Source organism: Typopeltis vanoorti, chromosome 25 (assembly GCF_054136105.1).
Source record: "Typopeltis vanoorti isolate ZY-2024b chromosome 25, IOZ_Tvanoo_1.0, whole genome shotgun sequence".
In the NCBI taxonomy this organism is placed as follows: domain Eukaryota; kingdom Metazoa; phylum Arthropoda; class Arachnida; order Uropygi; family Thelyphonidae; genus Typopeltis; species Typopeltis vanoorti.
This window is the reverse complement of record NC_143573.1, coordinates 3559212-3586236: the sequence shown is the minus strand read 5'-3', so window position 1 is coordinate 3586236 and position 27025 is coordinate 3559212. Positions and strand designations below refer to the sequence as shown.

At 36.3% G+C, this 27025-nt stretch overlaps 1 protein-coding gene across 1 annotated transcript in view; it reads left to right on the top strand.

Moving 5' to 3' along the window:
• Art4 (arginine methyltransferase 4) overlaps positions 1-27025 on the top strand; it is a 327729-nt gene that overhangs the window by 290472 nt on the left and 10232 nt on the right. Inside the window, 1 exon segment of the mRNA XM_090414215.1 lies at positions 14981-15099. Within this exon segment, the coding sequence (XP_090270341.1) occupies positions 14981-15099 (119 nt within the window).

Here is a 27025-nt window from a genome sequence, read left to right as displayed (position 1 = left end):
ATGACCTGAGAGAAAACTGGTGACCAGTTGACCAGTTACAAAAGGAGAAAAGCTATAAAATGGCAGTTTCCTGAAAAACCCTTGCTACCACACCCTATCAAATGCCTTGGAAATATCAAGTATAACAATGCTGCTTTCTCCAAATCTTTACATTACACATGTCCAGAGTAGATTATATCAGTAAGGAGATTTGCTCTTGGATTCCGTGTGGGTTGTTATTTGTTACTTTACAGTTCTTTGTTATTGACATTGCTGTGTGTGTTACTTTACATAGCACCAAGGTGAGAGCAGTAGTTTGATAGCTTGGTCACAGACACTTATCTTTTTTTTTTTTTTTTTTTTTTTGGAATTGGCTAAATATGGACTTATTTTCATTCTTGTACACATTAGAATGCCAGACCAGAAGCCTTTTTGGTATCTGGGTTATTCAAGATTCTTCTGATGTCTTTATGGAAGACATCAGAAGAGGCGACCAGTGTTCCAGGTACTTGAGGTGATTCAGCATGGTCATCTGTACAGAAGTTGGTTGAGAAGAGTGTTCGGAGGTCAGCTTTAACTTTAATTGATGTTACAATAGTGCCATCTGAGTTAGAGAGAAATAGAGATTGCAGGTGCATAGGTTGACAGAAATTGCTCAGCATTCCTTGAAAGATACTAGAAGACATGATTGCCATTTGTGCAAGAGGCAAGTTTCATTTAGCTCTCTCCAAGTGAGACTTATCTCTGTTAATTATTGTTTTGCAATTGTATTTGCAAATAAATACATTACAAGTTGTGTATCACATTGATGCCACTGTACTACAGGAAACAGATGAAGCTAGAGATTTAGGAGTGGTGGTAGACAGAGAGTTAAAGTTTAGAGGATATTGCCAAGGTTGCTAAGGTAGCACATAAGATTACTTGGCTACTGAAGAACACATTAACAAGTAGAGATAAGGAAGTTGTTATTCCTCTTTATAAGGCCTTGATTACTGTGCTCAAGTCTGGTCCCTTGGGTTTCTTGGGGATGAGGAAGCAGTGGAGAGGATTCAGAAGCGAGTGACCAAGATGGTGAGTTGCCCGTGGAATGTTCCCTATGAGGATAGATTGAAGGTGTGTGGATTGCAGAAATTGGTTGATAGGAGAAAAAGAGGGAATATGATGGAAACGTTTAAGTTGCTTAAAGGGTTTTATAGGATAGATACAGGGGAAATGTTTCAGCACTTGGCTAGAGGGACCAGAACATGGTTTCATCCCTGGAAGTTGAATAAAAGTGTGGTTGGTAGGGGTGTGAGGACTAGATTTTTTGCTTGGTGAGTTGCGAATGAGTGAAATGGGTTGCCAGAGTCAGTTGTGAGCACTGTCTGTTAATAGGTTCAATGAGAGGTATGATAGATTGTGTGGATAGATTTGATCTCCCACAATGAGTCTTCACACTCCATGGAGATGATTGTATAATATAATAATAATAATTTTTGACTTACTGGCAGAGCAGTGCTAATAGATTGCCAATGTATGGAATGGTGATTGAATCTCTATACTGAATGTTCTGATTACAGAGGGGAACTTTGATACAATTTCCTCTTTTCAGGGAATTCTTTCAAGATCTTCTGCCTATCATGGAATTTTTACTTCACTATTTACACTCATCCTCACAACCTAAGTATTAACAAGTACTTGTTATTAGACATTCATTTGAAACTTACATCATTTAGCTTCACTCACCCAAAAAAACTGGTAGCTTCATAAGGTGCTATAGTTAGCTCAAAAAAGGGTATAAAAATAGATAATGGAGTTGTCCAAAGGGTGAAAAATTCATTATTACTATTACTATTACTATTATTACGGGCAACTCCAGGGAGTCATTAGACTCATCGAGGGAGGCCCCAAATCATATTCATCACAACTATTTGACATTCATACAGTATCTATCATACCTCGCCTTAAACTCATTCACTGTCACAGCATCCACCGCAGACTCAGGGAGCGCATTCCACTCATTCACTACTCTAAAAGTAAAGAACCCAGCTCTAACACCTTTACTAACCACACTTTTGCCCAGTTTCCATGGATGTCCCCTAGTCCTCCCACAACCAGCCCTGTTCTCAAAAATATCTTCTGAATTAATTTTATAGAAACCCTTCAGTAATTTGAATGTCTCAATCATATCTCCCCTTCTCCGCCTATCAACCAATTTTTGCAACCCACAAATCCTCAACCTGTTCTCATACGGTTCATTCCACAGACCTGCTATCATTCCACAGACCTGCATTATAAAGGAGAATAAATAAATTCGTTCTGAACAAGGAAATGTTCTGTAGCATGCATTAGCTGTTAAGACTGGAGTTGTTGCAAAAATTAAAATCAGATGTCATCATCATCATCAAATTCCTGCCATGTACCCTCAAGGGGGTGTACAGGATATGATAGTACTGAGAGAGATTAGCTCTGCTAACGCATTCCTGGATGCTGACAATATCAAGTTCTTTCCTAATATCCTCATTTTTAATATGATATTGCCATTGATGCCATCTGTTCAGACCTATAATCTTTCTCAGGACTCTCATATCTGCGGTCTCTAGTCTTTGGTCAAATGTTTTATTTCTGACCCAGCTCTCAGATTCATAAGTTAAAACTGGTTTGAACATTGTCTTGTATCCAGCTAATTTAGTGTTCCGACTAATTTCTCTCTTATTCCATATGAATTTATTCAATTGACTTCCCACCATACCAGCTTTGCTGATTCTGTTGTCTATTTCTATATTTAATTTACCATTTATTTCACTAAAAATCGTGCCTAAGTAGCTGAAATGTTTTACTTGCTCCACAGGTTCGCCATTCACAACACAGTTGACATTTTCAATGATTCTGCCTATTTTCATTGTCAGCATCCAGGAAAGCGATAGCAGAGCGTTAGCTCTGCTAACGCTAAGTATTGCTTGATATAATGCCTCATTGACACCATATAACTGCAGCGTATTGAATAGCTTCTCTCTTGGCACCTTGTCATATGCCTTTTCCAAATTGACAAAACTTAAATACAGATCTTTGTTATATTCCCTTGCTTTCTCGACTATTTCTCGTAAAGTGAATCTGATCCTGAGAGCCTCTATTTGGCCTGAATCCAGCTTGTTCTTCACCAAGCTTTCCTTCCACAATTCTTCTCAAGTATACTTGCATAGATCTTGCCAGGAACACTCAGTAGGGAAATACCTCTGTAATTCTCACATTCAGTTTTATTTCCCTTTTTATATATGGGTACTATTAGAGCTCTGCTCCAATCATCGGGAATTCGTCCCTCTGTTCAGGCTTTCTGAATTATGCAGTGCAGCCACTGTAAGACTCTTATACCACCATACTTTAGCATTTCTGCTCGAATATCATCTACTCCTGCTGCCTTTCCACATTTCAAGCCTTTGACGGCTTTTTCTACTTCAAGTATGGATATGTATTCCTGACTGCATGCGTGGTCAGTGTTTTTTACCACTGTGCTGTCATCACTGCTTGTTTCATTTAGCAGTTTTTCAAAGTAATTACTTCATACCTCAAGGATATCTTTTTCTCCCGTTTTCATGTCACCTCTAACTCCTTTTACAGCACTCTTTCCTCCATTCCTAAGCTTCTTCAACAACCTCCAGAATATTTTGCCACCTTCTTGATATTTATTTTCTATATTCTTGCCAAAGGCCTCCCATGACCTTTGTTTAGCTAGTTTTACACAGTATTTAGCATTCTTACATTTGTCTCTGTATTCTCTAAGAGCACAAACTGACTTATTTGCCAGGAACTTTTGATATGCTTTCTTCTTTTCCTTCACTGCCTCTTTAACTTCCTGTGTCCACCAGGGAGTTCTGATTTTTTTATCCTTGCAGACAACCTCACCACATGCCTCTCTGGCAAAATCAATCAATGTTTTCTTTAGAGTTTGCCACTGAATCTCCAAGGTTTGATTCCTGTTCTCAAACTCTTTCATTTTTTCTTCAATAATCTTTGTGTATTTTAGTCTACAGTTCACATCTGAGAGCTGCTCAACTTTTATTCGCTTTAAAACTTTCTTACATGTTATTCTTTTTCAATATGAAATTAGATTTTAACCTGCTCAAGACTAAATAGTGATCACTTCCAATTTCAAATCCTCTGTACACTCTGGTGTCCTGCACCAGGGAGAAAACATCATTATCAACAATAACATAGTCAATGAGACTTTTCTTATTCGTAGCCTCTTCTCTCCATGTGAATTTGTGCACATTTTTATGTTGGAACATGGTGTTAGTAATAACTAGTCCATGTCCTGAGCAGAAATCCAACAGATATTTGCCATTATTATTAGCTTTGCTCTTTTCTCCAACTTTTCACAATATATTTTTGTATGTCTGACAATAATTTCCTACTCTGCTATTTAGATCCCCAACAAGGACCAACTTTTCCTTTTTCATTGTGTCAGTTGCTTTTTCTAAAGCCTCAAAAAATTCCTCCACTTCTACCTTAGTAGAACCTTCTGTGGGACCATAGGCACAAATAAGTCTCATTGTCCAGTTTCCCATTCTCGTATTTGCCCACATTACTCTACTTGAGACTGACTGCCATTCAAGAAGATTAGCCTCGTATTTTGTGTTGAATACTATGACTACTCCTTCTTTTCCTTGATTGTCATTGCCTGAATATAACATTTTGTATTTATTGCTCAGAAAGATCTCACCAGTTTTGGTCTTTTTTGTTTCAGTCACCCCTATTATGTCGATCTGGTACTTATCTAATTCCTTAGCTAGCTCCATTTCTTTGCCATTCAAGCTTCTTACATTGATATCTTTAACTCTGGTGATGTTGAGTTGGGGTTTGTTTTTAGATTTGTTCCAGTAGCTGACTTTTCGCTGTTCGCCCTGGATTCCTGGCGAAAACAACGGGGGCCTTGTTTAACCCGGCGATGCCCCAGCCGACATGAAATTTTGTCATGTGGTACCATCATTTTTTATTTTGGTTTAACCAATAAGAATACAATTTGGTCGGCTAAATCCCAAATTGCCAGCCCATCCTCATTCATTCAGTATCCAAGTAGATACCCAACAGGGTGCACCACGAGAAAGTGAGGATTGGACATTAGGTCAGAAGCCCTGGTCGATTCTCTGCATTCCTTTAAAGGCTATGTGGATGTCTCCTCTCAGTTAAATAGCTTTCACCCTTAAGCACCCCTTCAGATGTTAAAATATTTAATGAGAGATTTCTAAATGTCCTTTAATGTGATTTCTTGGTTTCTTTTGAGAGACCCTATGAATGGATAGGAGTAACAGATTCTTTTAGGAGTCTGGAGTAGAAGTTTTCTTCTACATACGGCATGATGGAAATATCCTAGTCTACTATATGGTTAGTAGTTTAGGTATGTATGGTGAGCCAGAAAATATCCTTTTTTATGCTTAACATCTCTAACATGTGCCCTTTTTCTCGTCTGAAATCCACAGTTTATCTGTTTTATGTGTACCAGATTGGACACTGTCCTTAGGAAACCTAAAAAGACTGCAGATGGTGTGAATTAGCTTAAAAGTTTCTCTGATGTTTCATCATTGAAAAGAGAAACAGCAGTCCTAATAGATAGATTACCAATGTATGGAATGGTGATTGAATCTCTATACTGAATGTTCTGATTACAGAGAGGAACGGTTTGAAAATAATGTTTCTTTAATAACTTAAGAACAAATAAATAACAGAGGGCCTGAAGGTGATCTTCATTTTACAAAACCAAAGATGCTCAATTCTTGAACATGTGAATAATACCCAACTTTTGAGAAGGATAATGAAAGGATTAAGCTTAAAAGCATCTTGTGTGAGTAGGCTTAATTTTCAAACCATTCTCTCCCCCCCTTCTCCTCTCTCTTTCTCTCTCTCTCTCTCTGTAATCCGAACATTCAGTATGAGATTTGATTGCCTCTCTATACAATGACAATTTCTTTATAGGTTTGTTTCTCTTTTCAAAGACCTTAACCTTAGAATGACTTGCATACAATTTGCAATCTTCTCAGGTTATTATTATTATTATTATTATTCATGACACCTCCAAGGAGTCCGAAGACTCATCATGGGAGGACACCTATTGTACAACTCTCCGTCTCCACCACAACACCAACCCTCTACCACCAATCAACAACATCAGCGCCACATGCTGCCCACCACCAATCTAGTATTTTTTTTGTCTGTAAATTGCGTGTGTTCTGAAGGGCCGATTTGTCTGTATGCGGGATGAAAAACCCAAGTTTCCAGCAGAAAAAACCCTGCTACCTCCGTATGAGATCGGCTAACTCACCTTTGATTGAAAAAGTCCATATAAAGATTCCTCCCATCTTGACGAAAAGTGAACTTAGGCCTTTTTCAATCGAAGGGCGCAACATATCGTCCTTCCAATTGCGCTACAGAGGCGCTTAAAACTACAGCATTGCCATCCGTTACCCTGGGTCTTCCTTCTCATATCAATCCTACCAGCCAATTTTCTCATAGTATAGACAAGTCTGTATTTGAGGTGAAGAAAGATGGAATATGTGGGCAATTTTTAGCATAAAAGAAAATAAAGTTCTGGTTGGGGGCCCATCATACTCCAACTAATAACCATATGGTACACTTGGCTATATCCACCATGTCATATTTAGAAGAGAACTTGTATTCCTTGTATTTAACTTGTATTAAATCATCAATTCCCAACTCCTACACCATCTTGAAGACGCTCACCAAATAAATGACCGCCAGTATGGATTCTGCCACTGCCGATCAACAGGAGATCTACTCACATACTTCACCCATCTCTGGATGAAGGCTATGGAGAGGTTTGGTGAATTTCAAGTGGTTGCACTAGATATCTCCAAAGCCTTTGACCGGGTCTGGCATAAAGGCCTACTAGGCAAACTACCATCATTCAGTCTGACCCAGAGCTTCTGTAGGTGGATCGCCAGTTTTCTGTCTGGATGCACACTCTGTGTGATGGTGAACGGCTCCCTATCCTCTCACCACTCAATTAATGCTGGGGTCCCACACTGTCCTCTCACCAACCCTCTTCCTGCTATATATCAATGACCTACTGCAATTGACCTCCAACCCAATACACAGTTTTGCAGACGACAGCACACTACACTCTTCGCTTGCATTTGATAAGCCTTACCCTACACAACTCACCTCAACCTACTGCGACCCTCAATTCTGATCTCCAAGCCATCCTCCAATGGGGTTCAGAGAATCTCATAAATTTCATTGCCAATAAAACCCAGTTCTGTACTATTTCCCATAAAAAAGAGCCATTTTTTTCCAATATCCTTTTTAATGATACCCAAATCTCCAGACAGTTTGAGATCCCACTCCTTGGAATCACCCTCACATCAAACCTCTCCTGGCATAAACATATCTCAAACATTACATCCTCAGCCTCAAAAAAAATTAGGATTTCTCTTTTGCTCAAGACGTTACTTCACCCCCGAACAGCTATTAACATTATACAAGTCACAAATGAATAATACTGCTCTCACATATGGGGTGGGGCCCCAAAAAGCTCGCTCAAAATGCTCGACTCAATACAGAGGAGAGCAATTAGACTTATCAATGATCTATCCCTTACCAACTCCCTCCCCTCTCTTTCACACAGACGTATGGTCTCTGCAGTATGTATATTCTACAAATATTTCCATGGGAAATGCTCATCGGAAATATCATCAATAATTCCTCCGCTCAGTACTAAACTCATTGGAACACGTACAGCTGCTGCACAACATCTCTTCACAATTCACCTAGAAACAAACAGAACAAATTTCTTTTCCTCTTCCTTCATCCCCGCAACTGCTGCACTGCACTGTGGAACAGTCTCCCACATGCTGTGTTTCCCAAGGAATACAATTTAAAGTCATTCAAATCAAATGTAAACAAATTCTTCCTTTCCCAACCAACCTCCTATGTATGGGCTCAACATAAAAATAAAATAAAATTCCTGACTCCTAAAAGAATCCGTTGCAATAATCCATTCATGCAGATTTTTCAGTAGAAAGCAGGAACTTATATTAAATGACATCTAGAAATCCCATTAAATCTCTAACATTTCAGATTTTAATTTTCCCAAAATCATTTCCAGTCTTTATTTGACAGCAGCTAATGCATGCCATGTAATCTTGCCTTCTTGCTTAGGATGAATTATTTCTTCTGATTTATAACAATTTTAGCATTTGGACAATTTTTGTTTTTCTCCAATTGTATATTTTTTTGTGCTAATTATAAACCCTGGATGAGCCACCAGTTTTTCATTTTCATCATCAAATTCCTGATATACCCTCAGGGGGAAGGGGGGGTGTACAGGATAATTATAATAGTACTACATGAAAAAGTTTCACCGATTCTAACTTCCAATTAATAATTTTCCTCTAAATTAATCTATTATCTTTCAACATTCCAATATTATCAGATCTTATATTTCTGTGTCTTTTAAGGCTTTTTACTGTATCAATCCATTTATCTCTGGGTCTTTTTCTTGCCAACCTGACAAAGAACACTTGTTTTGCTAAGATTAGCCCTACTAACACATTCCCAAATGCTAAAAATGGCTAGTTCTTTCCTAATGTCTCCTCATTTTTAATGCAATACTGCCATTGATGCTATCTGTTCAGTCTGCTAATTTTTCAGAACTTTCATACTTTCATACTTGTGATATGTCTCCAGTCTTTGATCAAGTGTTTTATTTCTACCCCAGCTCTCAGATCCATAAGTTAAAATTGGTTTGAAGATCGTCTTTATACAGCTAATTTAGTGTTTTGACTAATTTCTTTCTTAATCCATATAAATTTATTCAGCTGACTTCCTACTATCCCAGCTTTATTAATTCTGTTGTTCTGTTTTCATATTTAATTTGCAATCTTCACTTAAAAATTGTACCTAGGTAGCTGAAGTTCTCCATTCAGGATGCAGTTGATATTTTCAGTGTTTCTGCCTGTTTTCAATTGCCTTTTGATTGCTAATTTTTATACCAAATTGATTAAAACAGTTATTTAATTTAGTCAGGAAATCTTGTAGACTTGTACTGAATTTATTTAGAGTATATCGTCATCATCTACATAAAGAGCTGAGATTAATGTCTCCATATCTCATATCATGTTTCATACCACTTCCCTTCATAATGTGATCCATATAGATAATGAATAACAGAGGGGATAATGTTCATCCATGTCTCACATCTGATTTAACAATCAAACCATCTTTGTTTGTCTCCTTCAGTTCTAACTGTTGACTACAGCTTAAATAGAGACTGTGTATTGCTTGATATAATGTCCCATACATATATCATATAACTGCAGCGTTTTGAAGAGCTTTCTTGCCACCTTGTGATATGCCTTTTCCAGATCAACAAAACTTAAATACAAATCCTTGTTATATTCCCAAATTTTCTGAACTATTTGTCTTAAAGTGAAAATCTGATCCTGACAACCTCTATTTGGCCTGAATCCATCTTGTTCTTCACCAAGCTTCTCTTCCAGAATTTTCCTTAGCCGTTTCTCAAGTATACTTGCATAAATCTTACCAGGAATAATCAGTAGGGAAATATTGCTGTAATTCTCACATTACCAGTTTTTTCACCAAAGTTGGTAGAGGTTTCAAATTGACTATTGAAAAATTCTGTTAATGATCAGTGTTTTTTAAAAAAAATCATAAAAAAAAACTTTAAAAAACTTCACAAACTATTTCCTTTGAGCTAAATCAGTGTTTTCTTCAGATTTTACCACATGGTCTTTGTGCACTTTCTCATTATAAGACTTGAATCTTGTTTTAAAATATTTTTTAACTTTTTCCCTAGCAATGTTGATTTATATTAGTCCACAATTCATATCTGACTTTTATTCTTAAAAAAAACTTTTCTTTTCACTGGGATACTTATTCAATTAGTTATTGGTTTCACTTAACTAGGTGTTTGGTGTCTTCCTGTTTCAAATCCCCTCTATACTTGAGTAACTTGAACCAATCTGAAGAGACATTATAATTGGTAATGTTTTTCTTGCTTTGTGTTGTTCTTATTTTCTCTCTACATCTACCGATGTACATTTTTATGTTGGTATGAAGTATTAGTTAATATATGTATGCAGAAAGCTAGCACATATATGGCATTTTTTATTAAACCTGCCACGTTCTCTAGATTTTCCCAAAACACATGATGTCTAGGATTCATTTCATGTTTGCTGTTTACAGTGCTGAAAAAGAGGAATAAATCTGAAAAAAAATCTGAGAGTTCTTACTCCAGGATAGGAGTGAACATGCCAAACTAAACTAGTTAAACTAATTTTGCATGTGCGTGTCATCCTGGCAACATCACCATCAGAAACTGACTCATGGAACAGTAGATCATTAAATTTTGTGTAAAGCTGGGGGTGAATCCATATTCTGAGCGGAAGCATTTCAACAGTATAAATGTTTTAAAAGTAGAGTTTTAAGGGAAAAGGTTTTAAAAGAAGGGAAACTTTGGGTAATACCATCTACACACAAAATGGCATTCCATATTACCTGAAATTTCTCTGCCATAATTTTATTTTAGTATAAACCAATGAGAATATAGTTTGTTTGGATAAATCCTAAATTTCCAGCCTATTCTGGAAGTTTGGAGTAATTACTTTAAGGATTGCTAAATGAAACAAGCAGTAACAGCACTGTAGTAGAAAATAGTTCAAAATGAATGCAATCAGAGTACATATCAGTCCATAAAGTAGAAAAAGCCATCAACCATTCTTACCACATCTTCTGAATTATGCTCAAATATGGAAGTATAGAAGTTTTAGAGTGTCCACTGCATAATTCAAAAGACATGCTAAGAGAGTCAATTTCCAGATGATTGGGGTAGAGCTCTTATTGTATGCATTTATAAAACAAGAAATAAAACTGAATGTGGGACTTACAGAGTATTTCCTTTCTGAATGTTCTTCCTGGTAAGTTTTATGCAAGCATACTTGAAAAGAGGCTAAGAAAAATTGTGGAAGAGAAACTGGGAGAACAAACCGGATTCAGGCCATATAGAGATATGAAGATCAGAGTTTCATTTTACAACAAATAGTTGAGGAATGGTGGGAAAATAACATGGAGTAGATCTGGAAAAAAACATATGACAAAGGTACCCAAGAGAGAGAAAAAAACTTTTCAAAACACTACCATTATACATGGTAAACGGAACATTATAAAGCATTCTTGTAGATAGGCTTATACATTGGTAACACATGGCTATTAAATTATTTAAGGAATTTACAACGTATACTGGAATATTAATTAAAAGAAACTTTAACAAATACCTCCTATATTTCGGCAATGTCACATTGCCAAAATATAGGAGGTATTTGTTAAAGTTTCTTTTAATTAATATTCCAGTATATGTTGCAAATTCCTTAAATAATTTAATAATCATTATACAAGTAAAATAGTCTGTATTTAAATTGTATGTCAGCAGTTATAATTGATGGAAATACAGAAAGATGGTTTGATGTAAAATCAGGACAAGGGTTCACACTATTTCCACTCCTATTCATCAACTAAATGGATCATATTAGAAAAGAAAGTGACATTGAACTTGATATTGATATCAAACTTAGCTCTTTGCTTTATACAGATGATGTTGTCCTGAACACATCCAAAGCATGTCTCCAGATTCTCTAACAAAACTGAATAACTTCTGCTCTAATTTGCCCTGAAAATCAGCAATAAAAAGACCAAAACTATGAAAATAGTCAGGAACATAGAAAACTTCAGCAGCATTCTCAATGGAGGACCTATAAAACAAGTAAAATATTTCAGCTATTTAAACTTGCTTAAAGGCACAATTTTTAGTGACGATGGCAAATTAAATTTGGAAATAGACAACAAAATAAGCACAGCTGGTATGGTGGAGAGTCAAGTGAATAAATTTATAATTTATATCTAATAAGAGAGAAATTAGTCAAAACACTAAGCATAGCAATGTACAGCAGTGTTCAAGCCAGATTTAAGTCATGGATCTGAGAGTGGAGTTAGAAATAAAGCACTTGATCAAAGATATGAGAATTTTGAGAAAGATTCTGGGAGTGAACAGATGGCATTAATGACAGAATCATATTAAAAATGAAGATATCAGATAGAGCTTGACATTGTAAGCATTCAAGGATGTGTGAGCAAGGCTAATCTGCAGTGGAAATGTTACCAAAACAGGTGATTGATGGCAGGAAAAAGACCCAGAGGAAGACCAAGATCTAATGGGATTTATACAATCAGAAGTGCATTAGAAGATTGAAGCATTAGATATAATAGTATTGGAGTACTGAAAAGTAATAGACTATTTTGTAGGAAAGTTTTTGATAGGAGATTAGTAATAATGCAAACTTTCTTTTTTAATTCTTAATCATATAGTCATAGTAGCCTGTACCCCTTGTGGCTACATATCAGGAAATTGATGATGGCAACAAATAGTTTAGAAATCATGAGAGATGAGAGTATAGCAAGAATTTTTTGTGGAAGTTTTGTAGATTTCCAAAAGTCATTTTGCCAACAAAGCATTTCAAATGTTGCATTATATGGTGTAAGTGGTACATTATGTTCAACAGTACATTTTGTGTGTATTTGATTCGTGAGTCATCAGTTAGAACTGAAGGAGGTGCAGGAAGATGGTTTAATGTCTCAGAGTGAGACAAGGGTACATATTATCTCCTCTACTATTCATCATCCATATGAATTGCATTATGGAAGAAAATGGCATTAAACCTATTATCAAAATTTAATATTTTAACTCAGCTTTATACAGAAGATACTATCCTCTTAAATAAATCTAGTACAGACCTGCAGGATTCCCTCACTAAATTGAGTAACTGTTGTAATAAATTTGGTGTAAAAATCAACAGTAAAAAGACAACATGAAAAAGAATGGAACATTGAAAGCATTTCAGGTTTTTAGGCAAAACTTTTAGTGAAGAAGGCAAATTAAATATGAAAATAGACAACAGAATTAGTAAAGGTGATATGGTTAGGTAGTCAACTTAATAAAATTATATGGAATCATTTTTATGAAATAATTGTGCCAGGAACACAAGTTGTGTTCCTGGCCCAAGTGTGAGAGTGATCAGTGATTCATTTGTAGTGTGAGGATGGCAGTTTGCTAAGTTAACTCCCATGTCAATCAAATGCTTCTGATATGTCAAGAGCAACTATGCAAGTTTCTCCAAATTTTTCCATAACTTGAGTCCAGAGGTGGATGGTGAAAGTTATGAGATTGGCTGTACATCATGACTAGCAGAATCCGTATTGATGGTCATTTATTAGTTGGCAGGTCTCTAGGTGGTTCAGGAGTTTGTTGATGACACTTTCCATAATTTTAGAGAACTTTTGACTAGTAGTGCACTCAGGATTTAATAAAATCTTGGTGTGTGTGTGGGTGAGAGTTGAGTAGACGATTTGAGGATACATGCTATGCATCGCATACAACCTCTGACCGAGCATCTGCAATGATCGCTAATTCATAAGTAGTATAGAAATAGAAGACATGACACAACACAAATAGATTTTTTGAAAATTTTCTAGTGTTTTTTTTTTCTTTATCTTTGGGGGGGGGGGGGCTTAGAAGATATTTAGTAACAGAAGAAAACATTTCAATACACTAAATTTTCTATTAATCCTTATTCATTAGCTTAGTTGATATCTGGTAACTGAACATACTATAGGAAAGTGAGAAGAACTGGACATCTGATCAAAAGTTTCAGCCGAGTCTTTGCATTTGCCATAAAGTTTGTGGAAAAACTCCTCTTAGTAATCTAGCATTGGTTCTTTGAGCCACCTGTATATTATGTATTGTGAATATATAATATTCACAATAAATTTTATTTATTCTTTCTTTAGTGTGCTACTCAAACAAGCTGCAATGTGAATATTTTACTCCAGATATCTATATGATTCTCAAACTTTATGGACTGTTTCAGCAACGTGAAAGACTCAAGACTGCCTTCAATCTTTGTGTTTGTAGCCAAATATTTTTGAAAATGAGTTCCTATAATGTGAAGTCAAATTTTTAAATTTCCTTTTGCTCCCCATCATGTGTTATAACACTATCATTTGGCTTGCTTGGTTGTCCCATTTGATAGCATACCCATTCTCCAACGAATGATCCACAGGTCCAATTCACAAAACATCCATGCCCATGGTAAATGTAAACCTCTATGCTTTTGATTAGTGCAAGTATGCTTCCCATTCAAACAACCAGGCAGGCTGAGTGGATAATGTGCTCAGCGCTGCCCACTTTCTCAAGCTGCTTTTTTCAAGTACACTGAAGCTGTTCGACAAAGTTCATGTATTGTCTTCTAGAGTAAGGTTTCCTCTGGAACTTCCCATCCAAGATACTATTGTACTATAGGTTTACAACCTTGGGCCACATTAAAAAGGGAAAAAATGGCATGTGTTACATAGGATTATACCAGTTAATGTCAATTGACTATGCATTTTGTGCCTTTGTAAACAATTTATAAACTCTTTTTTTTTACTCCCTAATTATTAACTGGATTAATGTATTTCTTTTTTACATATGAATATTTAAGTTGACCATTAATTACCACGAGAAACAGAAAACTATAGAAATTTAACAATACATATATTGAGAATATAAAAGAGCAAGTTACTTGAAATGTTTCAGTACATAAAATTCATCACAATTGACACTATCAGCTACTGGTTCATCAGCAACTGTAATTTGAATCAGACATCATATTAAATTAGCAGGTAGCATGTTGCTTTCATGTATAAAATATGTGCTAATTCATTGCAGCAACAACTGTGTGATAGTGGAAAGGATTAGAGTTTAGTCTATATCCATGTGGATGTGATGTGGTTTTAATCTCTGGTTGATTTACATTGGTAACTATGATTTTGGTTCATGATATTTGAGTATGATACCACTGTTTTATGAAAAACAGGTATGTTTTTCATAAAACATACTTGTTTTTCAATTGTACCTAAAGAATTTTAATTTGAAACAGATTCAGTTTTGTTTTCATAGGTGCCCTTCAAAATACCATAACTGTTAGTCCCAGTCAGAGAACTGGGTCATCAAGAGTGCAAGCCAGTGTACCAACAAGTTCTATAGGAGGTGGAATTTCACCATCATTATTTAGTCAGGTATGTTTTTGATGAAGTAAAAAGTTTTATTTCATGAAAGTAAATATTGGCTTATCACATTAATTTACAGTCTAACTTCGTTGTAACGAGCATGGAAATAGCAAGATCACAGCTGTAATGAGCAAAAAGTCATAATGATTTTAATTTACACATTCCCATATACAATCTTTCACTTTTATGATGAGTGTAGTGCATTGATACACCATACAAATTTTGTCAACTGCCAAATATTCTTAATAGTGTTGTGTCCCATTTTACGATTATTATTCTATCTAGTGAAATTACACTTATCTATGTTCAACTATTATCTATGCACGAGATATCACCCAAAATACAAATATTTAAGTTATTTCTCCCCTTAGTGTCCCTAATATTTATATTATGCTGTGCCTTTTGGGACATTTAGTTTGAAATATTAAATACAAAAACAAGGAGTAATTACTAAAATATGTCTGAATGTGAAACAATATTGCAGTCGTGACACTTTATCTCGTCTCTTAACACATTAATTTCCCGTGTGATTAGATTCGTAAGTTTTTCAAGTGGTGCATTGGGCAGCAATTTCAGACAACTGTTTGATCAATGAACAAAGGTTTATTAAACTCATTAGTATGGTACAATTCAATTTCTAATATATTTCAATTCAATACTAAGAAAACATTTACAAAGTAACATTAGCTTATCAAAAGTAATTTGGCTATGATCCTATATGAGTAATGCGATCATGCCGCCATGACAAATTCGACTCATACAATCATATGTATAATCCCTTATCTAATTAACACTTTAGCTAACCCTATATTAGTCTGAATACGCTATATGCTGTAGCACATGGACATATGCAATCAATTCACTCTATTTAACTATCCAAAACTATGTAGATTAAATTATCCTTTCACTGTACTAACACCTAACTTTGACATTTAAAACTTTCCTATAAGTTACAATACACATGCATAAATTTTAGGACACATAATTACTTATATAATATTAATATTAACAAGCATACTTTCATTATAATCAGTCATGCACTAAAGTCCTAGTATAACTTTCCTTAGTCTCTTCAACAGTTCAATAATAGAATAATGATAACAATTACAGACGATTTTCAGTTAACATGAGATTTTACAGTACCTTTTCCTCTTGAGTTTTCTATATTGGCCTCTGCCTTTATCCGATTATTCCATCCTGGTATGATCTCTCTAATAATCTGTTACTCCTAAGTTCTTTTGGCACTAAACTGTGCTTACACGATCTTCTTGTACTTGAATTACGGACACTTTTACAATCATCTATACAATGGCTGTGAAACTCGCCATGTGGACACAGACTTCTTTACAGATTTCCCCTTTTTCGTAGTTGTCACTGGATGATGAAACGCATAAATAATACCTTCTTTCCTATTACTAAATGGCATTCCTCGTTTCTTACCATAGGAAATACGGAATCGAAATCCCGCTCACTTTTGTTTCCTTGTTGTGACGACGGAGATAACTCCAATCCCGCCACTCAGGAAAACCATGTGAAACCTATACGAAGGAGCTCATGAAGAAACTCTCTGGGAAAAAAGCCTCTTGGGTTGGGGGGGGGGGGGGGTTTACTAACCCTTTTATACCTTGACCCCTAACGGCACCCACTTTAATTTCTTTTCTCCGTCCCTTACTTAATTCGATTTCACCGACCAATTAGGGTAGCGTTTTTCTACCAAACATCCTTTGGTCGGCGAGCCCGTGACGATGTCTCAAATCCAGGAATTGACCCTGAGCGATAGTCTATTGTTTTTCTTTTGCTAGCCTCTAAATTAATCCCCCTTCCAAATTTTTAAGAATTTACTTAATATTTTAATCTCTAGCCTCTCACATACAATTTCTTATTACTAATCTTTTCTGTTTTACTTAGCTAATTGTTTTATATCACAACTGTAATATTTTCCTTCTTTTATTATTTAGTTCTTCAAACACTTTTTTTTTATATATATTATACTTGGATGCCCCTACTGCTGACAAGAGTGATACCGAGATTGAAGAATTTTATGATCAATTAAAAGAACTAATGAAAAATACAAAAAAGCACGATATTAACATAGTCATGGGTGATTTCAATGCTAAAGTTGGGAACGGTAGAAGTGGAGATGTAGTTGGCGAACATGGACTGGGCACAAGAAATGAGAGAGGTGACCGTCTTTTTCAATTCTGCCAGGAAGAGGAGCTAATAATCACAAACACATGGTTTAAGCTACCACCTCGAAGATTGTATACTTGGCGATCACCACAGGATAATAATGGGAATATAGTCAGAAACCAAATTGATTACTTACTAATTAATCAACGATTTCGAAGTTCTATAAAGAGTACAAAAACCTATCCTAGTGCAGATATTGCTTCTGATCATAACCTACTGGTGGCAGAGTTACAACTTAGACTGAAAGCTATGCTTAAGAAACATCAACAAAAAAGGTTTGATTTGGGAAAATTAAAAAACACAGAGATAAGAAGCAAATTGAGTCAAGATCTGAATCAAGAATGATGACATCATGAGGGTTGATGAATCGTGGGACAAATTGAAATCTGGCTTCATAGAGAAATGTACCAATACCTTATGTCCTAATAGAGCAGTAAAAAAAGAAAGATTGGATGACTGATGAAATTCTTTCTCTCATGGATCAACACAGATCATATAAAAATCATAATCCAACAAAATATGCAGAGGTTCAGAAAATTATTAAACACAAGATCAAAAAAGCAAAAGAAATCTGGATGAATGAAAAATGTAAAGAAATAGAAATTCTACAGGAAAAACATGACAATTTTAACCTACACAAAAAAATGAAAGAGACCTCAGGTATATATAAGAAAAAACAATTCTGTATCCTTCGAAACAAAAATGTTGAAAGTTATTGAAAGTTTATTTTTCACTTGGTTAGAGTATAATAAATTTAGTTTAATCCTTTATCCAAGTGTGAGCAAACAAAGTTTGCGCCTGAAAGTATCTTCAGGACTGGGGTAAGGTGGTACAACACCAGGGCAACTCGTTGCAAAGGTAGAGCAAGCTACCAACACTCCTGTCTCAGTATCTCGTATAATGCAAAACACATCTTCTTGCGGATATGTCTAATGTTATGCATTAAGGGAAGGGCCACTACCCAGACTAGTTTCGACCTTTATTGAGGTCTCTTCATTGGGAGCCAGGCCCAAGCTGAGATACCAGGCAGAAGCATTCGCAGGTCATCTTATATTCGAAACAAAAAGGGAGAAATTATATCCAAAAAGGATGACAAAATACAAGAATGGGTGAAATATATAGAAGAACTCTTTGCTGATGACAGACAGAACCCAGAAAATACTTATGAACATATGGAAGGTCCTTAAACGTGTGGACAGACTTATGTGTTCGTCGAACATGTTGTTTATTATGCTATAAAAGAGCTACACAACAACAGCCAGATTACCATAACAAAAGCAGACAAAGGAAATGCAACCGTGGTGATGGACACAACTGAATATGAAAACAAAATGCACACACTATTACAAGATCAGTCAACATACAAAATTATAGATCGCAATCCCACCAACACACAAAAGAATAAGGCACGAAAATTATTAAAAAAAGTCACTTCCTGGCCCAAAGACACAGTTAACAAACTCAAACCCTTCCATGTTAGAACACCGAGAATCTATGGATCACCAAAAATTCACAAACCAGGCACACCCCTACGCCCAATTGTGGACAGTATAAATAGTCCCACATACAAACTGGCTAGACATTTAGCAAAGCTACTAGCCACTCTCACTAACAATTCTCCCTCCTTTATCAAAAATTCAGCACACCTAAAAAGCATCTTACAACACCTCACCCTAAAAAGCTCAGACTTAATAGTAAGCTTTGACATCACTTCACTATTCACAAATGTACCACTAATAGAAACCCTCAATCTACTGAAGTCACACTCCCCCCCCCCGATATATTTGAACTATTCAAATTCACAATACATGCAGGATATTTCACATGGAAAGGGAAAATATACAAACAAATTGATGATGGGACAGCCATAGGCTCCCCCCCCCCCAGCCAACTTTTACATAGAACACCTGGAAAAACAAGCAATCAATACAGCCACTCTCACACCAACACTTTGGCTACGCTATGTTGATGATGTGCTTGCCATTTGGCCACATGGCTCTGAGACATTGAAAACATTCTTAGCACATTTAAATAGCCAACACCCAAAAATCCACTTTACTATGGAACCGGAAGCCAACAACTGTCTGCCCTTCCTGGATACACTCATCACACGTCTCCCAGATGGTTCCTTATCATTTTCAATTTTCAGAAAACCCACACATACAGGCAGATACTTACACAAACAATCACACCATCATCCTTCTCAACAATATGGCATATTAAAAACGCTAACCCATAGAGCGAGAGCAATCTGTTCAAATGACAAGGCTCTTACTGCTGAACTGACTCACTTACGCCACACCTTCTTGGCCAACGGCTACAATCCACAAAAAATAAACAAAATACTAAACACTCCTAAGAAACCCCTCCCACCATCCACCACAGAGAACTACAACAAAACAGTCACCATCCCTTACATTAAAGGCACATCCGAAAAGATCTCAAGAATTCTCATTAAACATAAACTACGCACTACATTCAGACCATGTAGCAAATTAGCCACCCTCATCCGCTCACCCAAGGACAGCATTCCTCCTTTATCACATCCAGGAGTCTACCAAGTACCCTGCTCATGCAATCAAGCCTACTATGGTCAAACAGGAAGAACTGTGAATATCCGCATCAGCGAACATAAACGATACGTCCGGAAATATCATTATGGGAAGTCGGGCCTAGCAGACCATGCTCTGGATACCCCTGCACACAGGATCAACTGGAAAAACACAAAAGTACTACACAGAAACCCATATAAATCAGAGAGATTGTTCTTAGAGGCGACAGAAGCCCTAAAACACACCCCAAATCTCAACAAATATGGCTGTATTAACTTGCCGAAGATCTGGGAGACAGTCATATTAAGGAAAAACTAGCACTTTTCTAGGACTCTAGCAATATATGATAGCGTGTTTTTTTTTTTTTTTTTTTTTTTTTTTTCAGATAGAGGGTGCCAGAATCAGGACTCTAGTCTTTGTGTTGCTGCTACAATTTTGTTAATGTACACCATGTTGTTTTAGTCTCGCGTATTGTGACAAAGTGTTTTTGTGCTCTGAAGATGCTGGTTATAATACCAGCGAAATATCAGCATCAAGTTAATAAATTAATTATTTACTTAGTTTCTGTGTTCTATTATACCGTTAAAATAATAAACAACATATGGAAGGTCCATGCATTCTAAAATCAGAGGTAGAATGTGCATTGAACTCAGCTAAAAATGGTAAAGCCCTAGGACCAGATAGAATACCGGCAGAAATAGTAAAGTTATTAGAAGGTGACAACATTAACATATTAGTAAAGCTATTTAATAAGATCTATGATACAGGCATAATCCCTCAAGACTGGTTACAGTCGACCTTCATCATGCTACCTAAAAAAGTAAATGCGACAACTTGTAATGACTATAGAATGATCAGCCTAATGAGTCACGTTCTCAAAATGTTTCTGAAAATAATTCAAAAAAGAATATACAGAAAATGTGAAGACACCATCAGTGATACCCAATTCGGCTTGGGAACAAGAGAGTCCCTTTTCTGTTCTCAGATCTTATTTCAAAAATGTATTGACCAAAACAAGGTAATATTCATTTGCTTCATCGACTTCGAGAAAGCATTTGACAAAGTCCAACATGCTAAAATGATTGTACTATTAAAAAGAATTGGATTAGATGGTAAAGACATCAGGATCATTGAAAACTTATATTGGAACCAAAAGGCATCTGTTCAAGTTGATGACATTATTACAGACTCCATTAACATCAAACATGGAGTAAGGCAAGGATGTGTGCTGTCACCTCTTCTTTTTAACATCTACTCAGAAGCCATATTTCAAAAAGTCTTGGAAGGAAGAAAGGAAGGGGTTAGTGTAAATGGTGAAATCATCAGTAACATCCGATATGCCGATGATACAGCTCTTCTGGCTGACAATATTCAGGATCTTCAAAATCTTTTGGAGCTAATAAATGCAGAGAGTGAAAAAATGGGATTAAAAATAAATATCACCAAAACTAAATTCATGGTCATAAGTAAGAAACCAATTCTTAATTTAGCACTTTCTTTAAATAGGAAACAAATAGAAAGAGTGGCAAAGTTTAAATATCTCGGATGCTGGTTAAATGAAGATTGCAATCCAGAAATGGAAATAAAAGTTAGAATTGAAACGGCAAGAAAAATTTTCTCTTGATGAAATCAACACTATGTAACCGCAGTTTAAACTTAGAGCTTAGAGTACACATGGTTAAATGCTATGTATAGTCTGTACTACTGTATGGTGCAGAGACTTGGACCTTGAAGACAACATCAATAAAAAGACTTGAAGCCTTTGAGATGTGATTATACAGACGAATGTTAAAAATCCCATGGACAGCAAAAACGTCCAATCAGGAAGTACTGAAACAAATGGGGAAATCACATGAACTTTTAGATACCATAAAAAGAAGGAAAACTGCATATCTTGGTCACCTACTTCATAATGAAAAATATAAGATACTTCAATTGATTATAAAAGGGAAAATAAATGGAACAAGGAAGACGAAGAAAATCTTGGCTGGCAGATATCAGACAGTGGACTGGTATGAACTCTGAGAGACTGCTCAGAATAGCTGAGAATCGCTCAAAATTTGCCAAGGTGGTCGCCGATAGGAGATGGCACTCAAAGAAGAAGATACTTAGATGCAAGAATATTTTTTTTTCTTTTAAATAATTCATCTATTAGCTTTTATACAGGGGTTTTATTTTATTATCTCTTCATGTTACACCATGATAACTGTGAATTCTACATTCTTAAGGTGTAACACTAGTTTCACCCAAAAATGAAAGTAGAGACTTACCTTTTATGACCACTGAATTAAGGGCTGGTTTATAACTTAATCTTGTCCTTTGAACAACCTCTGGTGTTTAGCTCTGCCCTCCTACCTCACTTTGACACAAACACTGCCACAACTGTAAAATCAGTTTAAAATGAACCTTCCATCAGAATTGAAAAGAAAGTGTACTCAAGTCTAAAGTTCAAATTATTCATGAGTCAGAACCAGAACGTGATGTGAAAAATGTTGAACTTGTAGAGGTTTTCTTCATCTTCTTCAACAGTATCAACATCATGGAAGAATAAAGGTCTTGAATATTGGCACTGGAAAACAACATAACCAAAACTAAGAAATTTAGAAAGTGCTAGCTTACAAAAGATTGATGAAGTACTACTTCCATGGTTCACTGCACAAACAAGTGCTGGATTCTCAACTGATGGTCTGATCTTGAAGGCTCAAGCTGAAAAATTTGCTAAACAATTTGGATGCGACAATTTTTTAAGGAACAACAGTCAACTGGATTGATTTAAAATCTGACAAAACATCATTCATGCAAAAATTAGTGGAGAATCTCAATGTGCACATCTCATGATGGTAAATGAATGGATTGAGCCATGTTTGAGCAGAAATCAGGAAAGATTTCAATGACGGATATATATCTACAATGCCAAAAAAGAAGTGTTTTTTATAATTTGACACCTGGCAAGTATTCAGTGTATGGTTTTAAAATTATGGACAAATAAATTGTGATTAATATTAAGTGTATTGTAGCTTATACAAGTATATTCATGCAAATAATACTAATCTAGCCATAAATACTGCTTACAAATTGAACAACACATACCTTTAATCTATCAGTAAATCATTTAGAGATTTTAACACATACAAACCAAATGTATAACGTGCATATAGTAGCACTGAATTTTCCAAATGTCTTTCCTTTGCCGTCACATATGCCTGAAGTCTGTGAAGCTACATAAATCCACCTTCATTGTGGCAATGCTGGGGTGCCATTTCTTGCAGGCAACTATCTCAAGCTCCAGCCACAATGTGAAGTGTACCAAATTCAGATTGGGACTTCAAGACAGCCAATCAGATGGTGATATGCAGTTGAGCACATTTGCCTCTAACTACTGTTGTGTGTCCTTAACTTTTGTGCAGGGGCTGAGTCCTGTCGGAAGGTCCACTGCCTACTCTGAAGCAAGGTGTTGTTCATGGACTGTACTACAGGTTGGAGGTTTTGACCTTTTCTCACAGAAATGCAACTTGAATACACCTTGATACGTCATTCCATCAAACCATCACTGATGCTGGGTTGATGACCTCTCTGAATTCTGGGTGCTATGGCAAGTGGTGTGTGACCATCCAGGGCATATACCTGATTGTATTCACAGTTAAATGACTCTTCAGTGGTGAAAATCTTCTCATCTGTGAAGAGAACATCTCTGTGTCTTTTGTTTGCATACCACCAGAGAAGTGCCTTTGATTTTATTACTCTCTACTGCATAAGTTGTGGTGTTAAGAAGTGTCCAGTAGAACAACAATAGGCTCTCCTCCCCAGATCATCAGTTAGCATACACGACATTGTTCTTTGCTAAATGTTCATCTCTGATGACATCACTTTCTGTGTTCTCACAGGATTACAGCAGATGCATGAATCCACAGCCCTCACAAGTATTGCGTCCTAATGCAGCATGGTTGACCTGCTCTCTGTCAGATACATCTTCTATATTGATATTATGGTTAATAGTCCTATGCATAAACATCCTACCAATCCTGAATGTTTTGAGTATGTTGAAAATAACAGGTGGCTGCATTCCAATCTTGTAAAGTGCTATTACAGCTGCATGGTTCTCATAATCTCTGCACTGCATGTTAACCTCTACAGCTAGACAACACTCTAGGGATGCTGTGTACTGGCTGTACGCAGCATCCCTAATGGAACCAGGCTTGTACAATTCTGTGGAGTGCAGAAGTTATAACAGTCTTTATGACAAGACTGTGTATCTAGATATGTTATGTTGTTTTTTCTCTCTCTAATACTTTTTATTTTTTGAATCTATTTTTTTATCAAGTTATTGAGAATTAAAGGAGGGAGATTTCAATCATCACTGATATAGTGAGTAATGATTATATTGAGGAAATTTTGTTGGTCCCCTGATGCTTTTTTTATACACGTTCAATTGTATATACCAGGGGTGACCACAACATGGCTCGCAAGCCATGCTCATGTCCATGTGTCACGCAGCCGTTCACGATCTACCAGGAAAAAATAAAAAGAGAAGAGAAAAAGAGGAACAAAATTTAAAAAAAGAGAGAAGGAAAAAAACATTAATAAAAATTATTGCAATAAAAAAGTTTAATTCAAAACACAATAATTTTAGTTACTTATTTACTAGTAGAGGCCTTGTATATATTTTCTTAGTAAGCTCCTTAAAATTAGGTGTGTAATTAATCAAAGCAGTTCTTACAATCTCGTTACAACCTCACCATACGCACACTTGCTTACTCCAGTTTTCCATTGTATTGGTCAAAGGTTCTGGCTCTTCTAAGTCTTATCAGAATTATTTTGGCTCCAAAAGGAAGTGTAGTTGGCCACCCCTGGTATATACAAAAATAAAAATTTTAGTTGTATCTTTAATTTGCTTTTCCTGGTCTGGTCATAAATTCTAATTTTATATTAATTTTTCTTAGCACAGTATATATGTTACTGGCAAAGTGTGAAAAGCAGGCATTCTATAGAATGCCTAGGCGTTTTTTGGCAAAGTACGAAATGTCTGTTTTTTTAATATTTTACATACTTTCCCTCGGTATTGTATAGAATGACAAATACTATTTCGGATATATTTTCATTTTGAAGTTTTAAATTTTGCCGCCATGGGAGGTTAGGTTAGGATAGATGCTGGTGGTTGTTATGAATGTGACAGACGATGGTTTTTACCGACTTGGAACTGATTAGGTTAGGTTTTGAAGTTTTAAATTTTGCTGCCATGGGAAGGTTAGGTTAGGTTAGGTGCAGGTGGTTGTTGTGAATATGATACACGGTGGGTTTTACCAACTTGGAACTGCTGAAGGAATTTTAAACCAACTTTATGCCAGATCACAATTCACTTTATGTCTCAAGGACTTAATGAGAATTGGAGATGTTTTGGAATGGCATTTTGAATTGCACTTAACCACCTTTTTCATACAAAAGCACTTCAAATTTTGGCACTTGGTCTTGCAAGTACACCTCACGAACCTTTGGCCGCTACTCGTGGACTGAGTGGAAGCAGATGACCGGAGAGCTATTTCGTGGTGAGGAACGTCTCCAACTCTCAGTTGGAGACGTTCCTTACCACGTCTATCCTTGGGACATAAAGTGAATTGCGATCTGGCATAGAGTTGGTTTAAAATTCCTTCAGCAGTTCCAAGTCGGTAAAACCCATCGTCTGTCACATTCACAACAACCGTCTGCACCTAACCTAACCTTCCAATAGTGGCAAAATTTAAAACTTCAAAACCTTACCTAATAAGTTCCAAGTCGGTCAAAACTGTCGTCTGTCACACTCATAACAACCGCCAGCACCTAACCTAACCATACATTTTTTTTTTTCAGCTCCAGCTTGATGATATTCATTCAACTCCCATTTGATATATTTTTCTGACTCTAGGTATGCAGTTTTACATACCATGGCACTGATCCAGGCAATTCCCTAAGCTTGTCATATTTACCAGCCCTGTATACCCTGTATAACTCCATGTATACCCCATCTTAACTGAAAATTCCACACATTTAGCCACCTCCCAGGTTAAGATCATATGAACACTCATCAATTGGTGGTAACATGGTCATATTTGTTATAGACAAATTCTCAGATGCAGTTACTAAGTTGAGCACTCTCGAACCCCTAATATATTCCATCACATGCTGTCTCTAATTATCCCTTAGTAACTGCATAAATTCCATTTCCTTCCTTCCACTTGTTCTCTTCTCCTTCCAATCTATGTTCCCATAGTTGAAATCCCCCATAATAATTACCTGCCTTCCACTCATTGAGTTGGAAGCTATCCCATCATACTATCCATGATGGAAGCTACCATAAAAGATGATGGGATGCATACTATCCCATCATCTTTTCCATCCTCTAGTCTATAGAAGCATCCAACCATATATTTTGTTCTACTGGCATCTATCTCACACCAGGGTCTCAAATATGCTATTGTCACTGCTCTGCAGTTAAAATTCTGCTTTCTTTGGTTGCAGTTTATTAGCTATCTTCAATAACACTCACTCTCACCTACTAATGCCAATAATCTTTGGCCAGGATGAAAAACCAAAATGACAAAACCCCCAAGTGCACACTAATGCTCCTGGCAGTGTACATAAAATGCAAAAGCCCTTTAGGCCCACTGCTATCCTGACACTTCATACTAATTATCCTGGTTTGTCCAGTGGTACAAACTTAAACATTTTATGCACATTCTTACACTCAACTAACATTGCATGCCCACTCAACAGCTTCTTCGCTAAAAGCTCTAATTTCCCTGATTTTGCATATCCCCTTTCACTTCATTCAACAACACTTTTTCTAGACTCTGAACACCAAATCTGTTCAGACGAACTATGCTCACTATCCTAACTTTCTCACTCTTTTCTTTTGCTACTTTTAGTAATTCTTTCATGTCCTTCCTCAGGCTACTTTTCTTCTTTGAAATTTGTTCCAGCCAAAACAATGAACTCTTTCACTTTACCCTTTTGCATTCTAATAACCTAGCTAACATCATTAATTTTAGGCAGTTAACCCAGTTTTATTGATACCAACAATCTTCAGAGAGACTGAGTCAGTCAGTGCCACAAACTCGTTTTCTTTATTTCTAAGGCTCGTATCATTTGTACACAGAAAATTCTTGTGTAGAGGCTTAAGTGCTGTGAGGACATTATGTTGGAGGTTTAATGGATTTTTT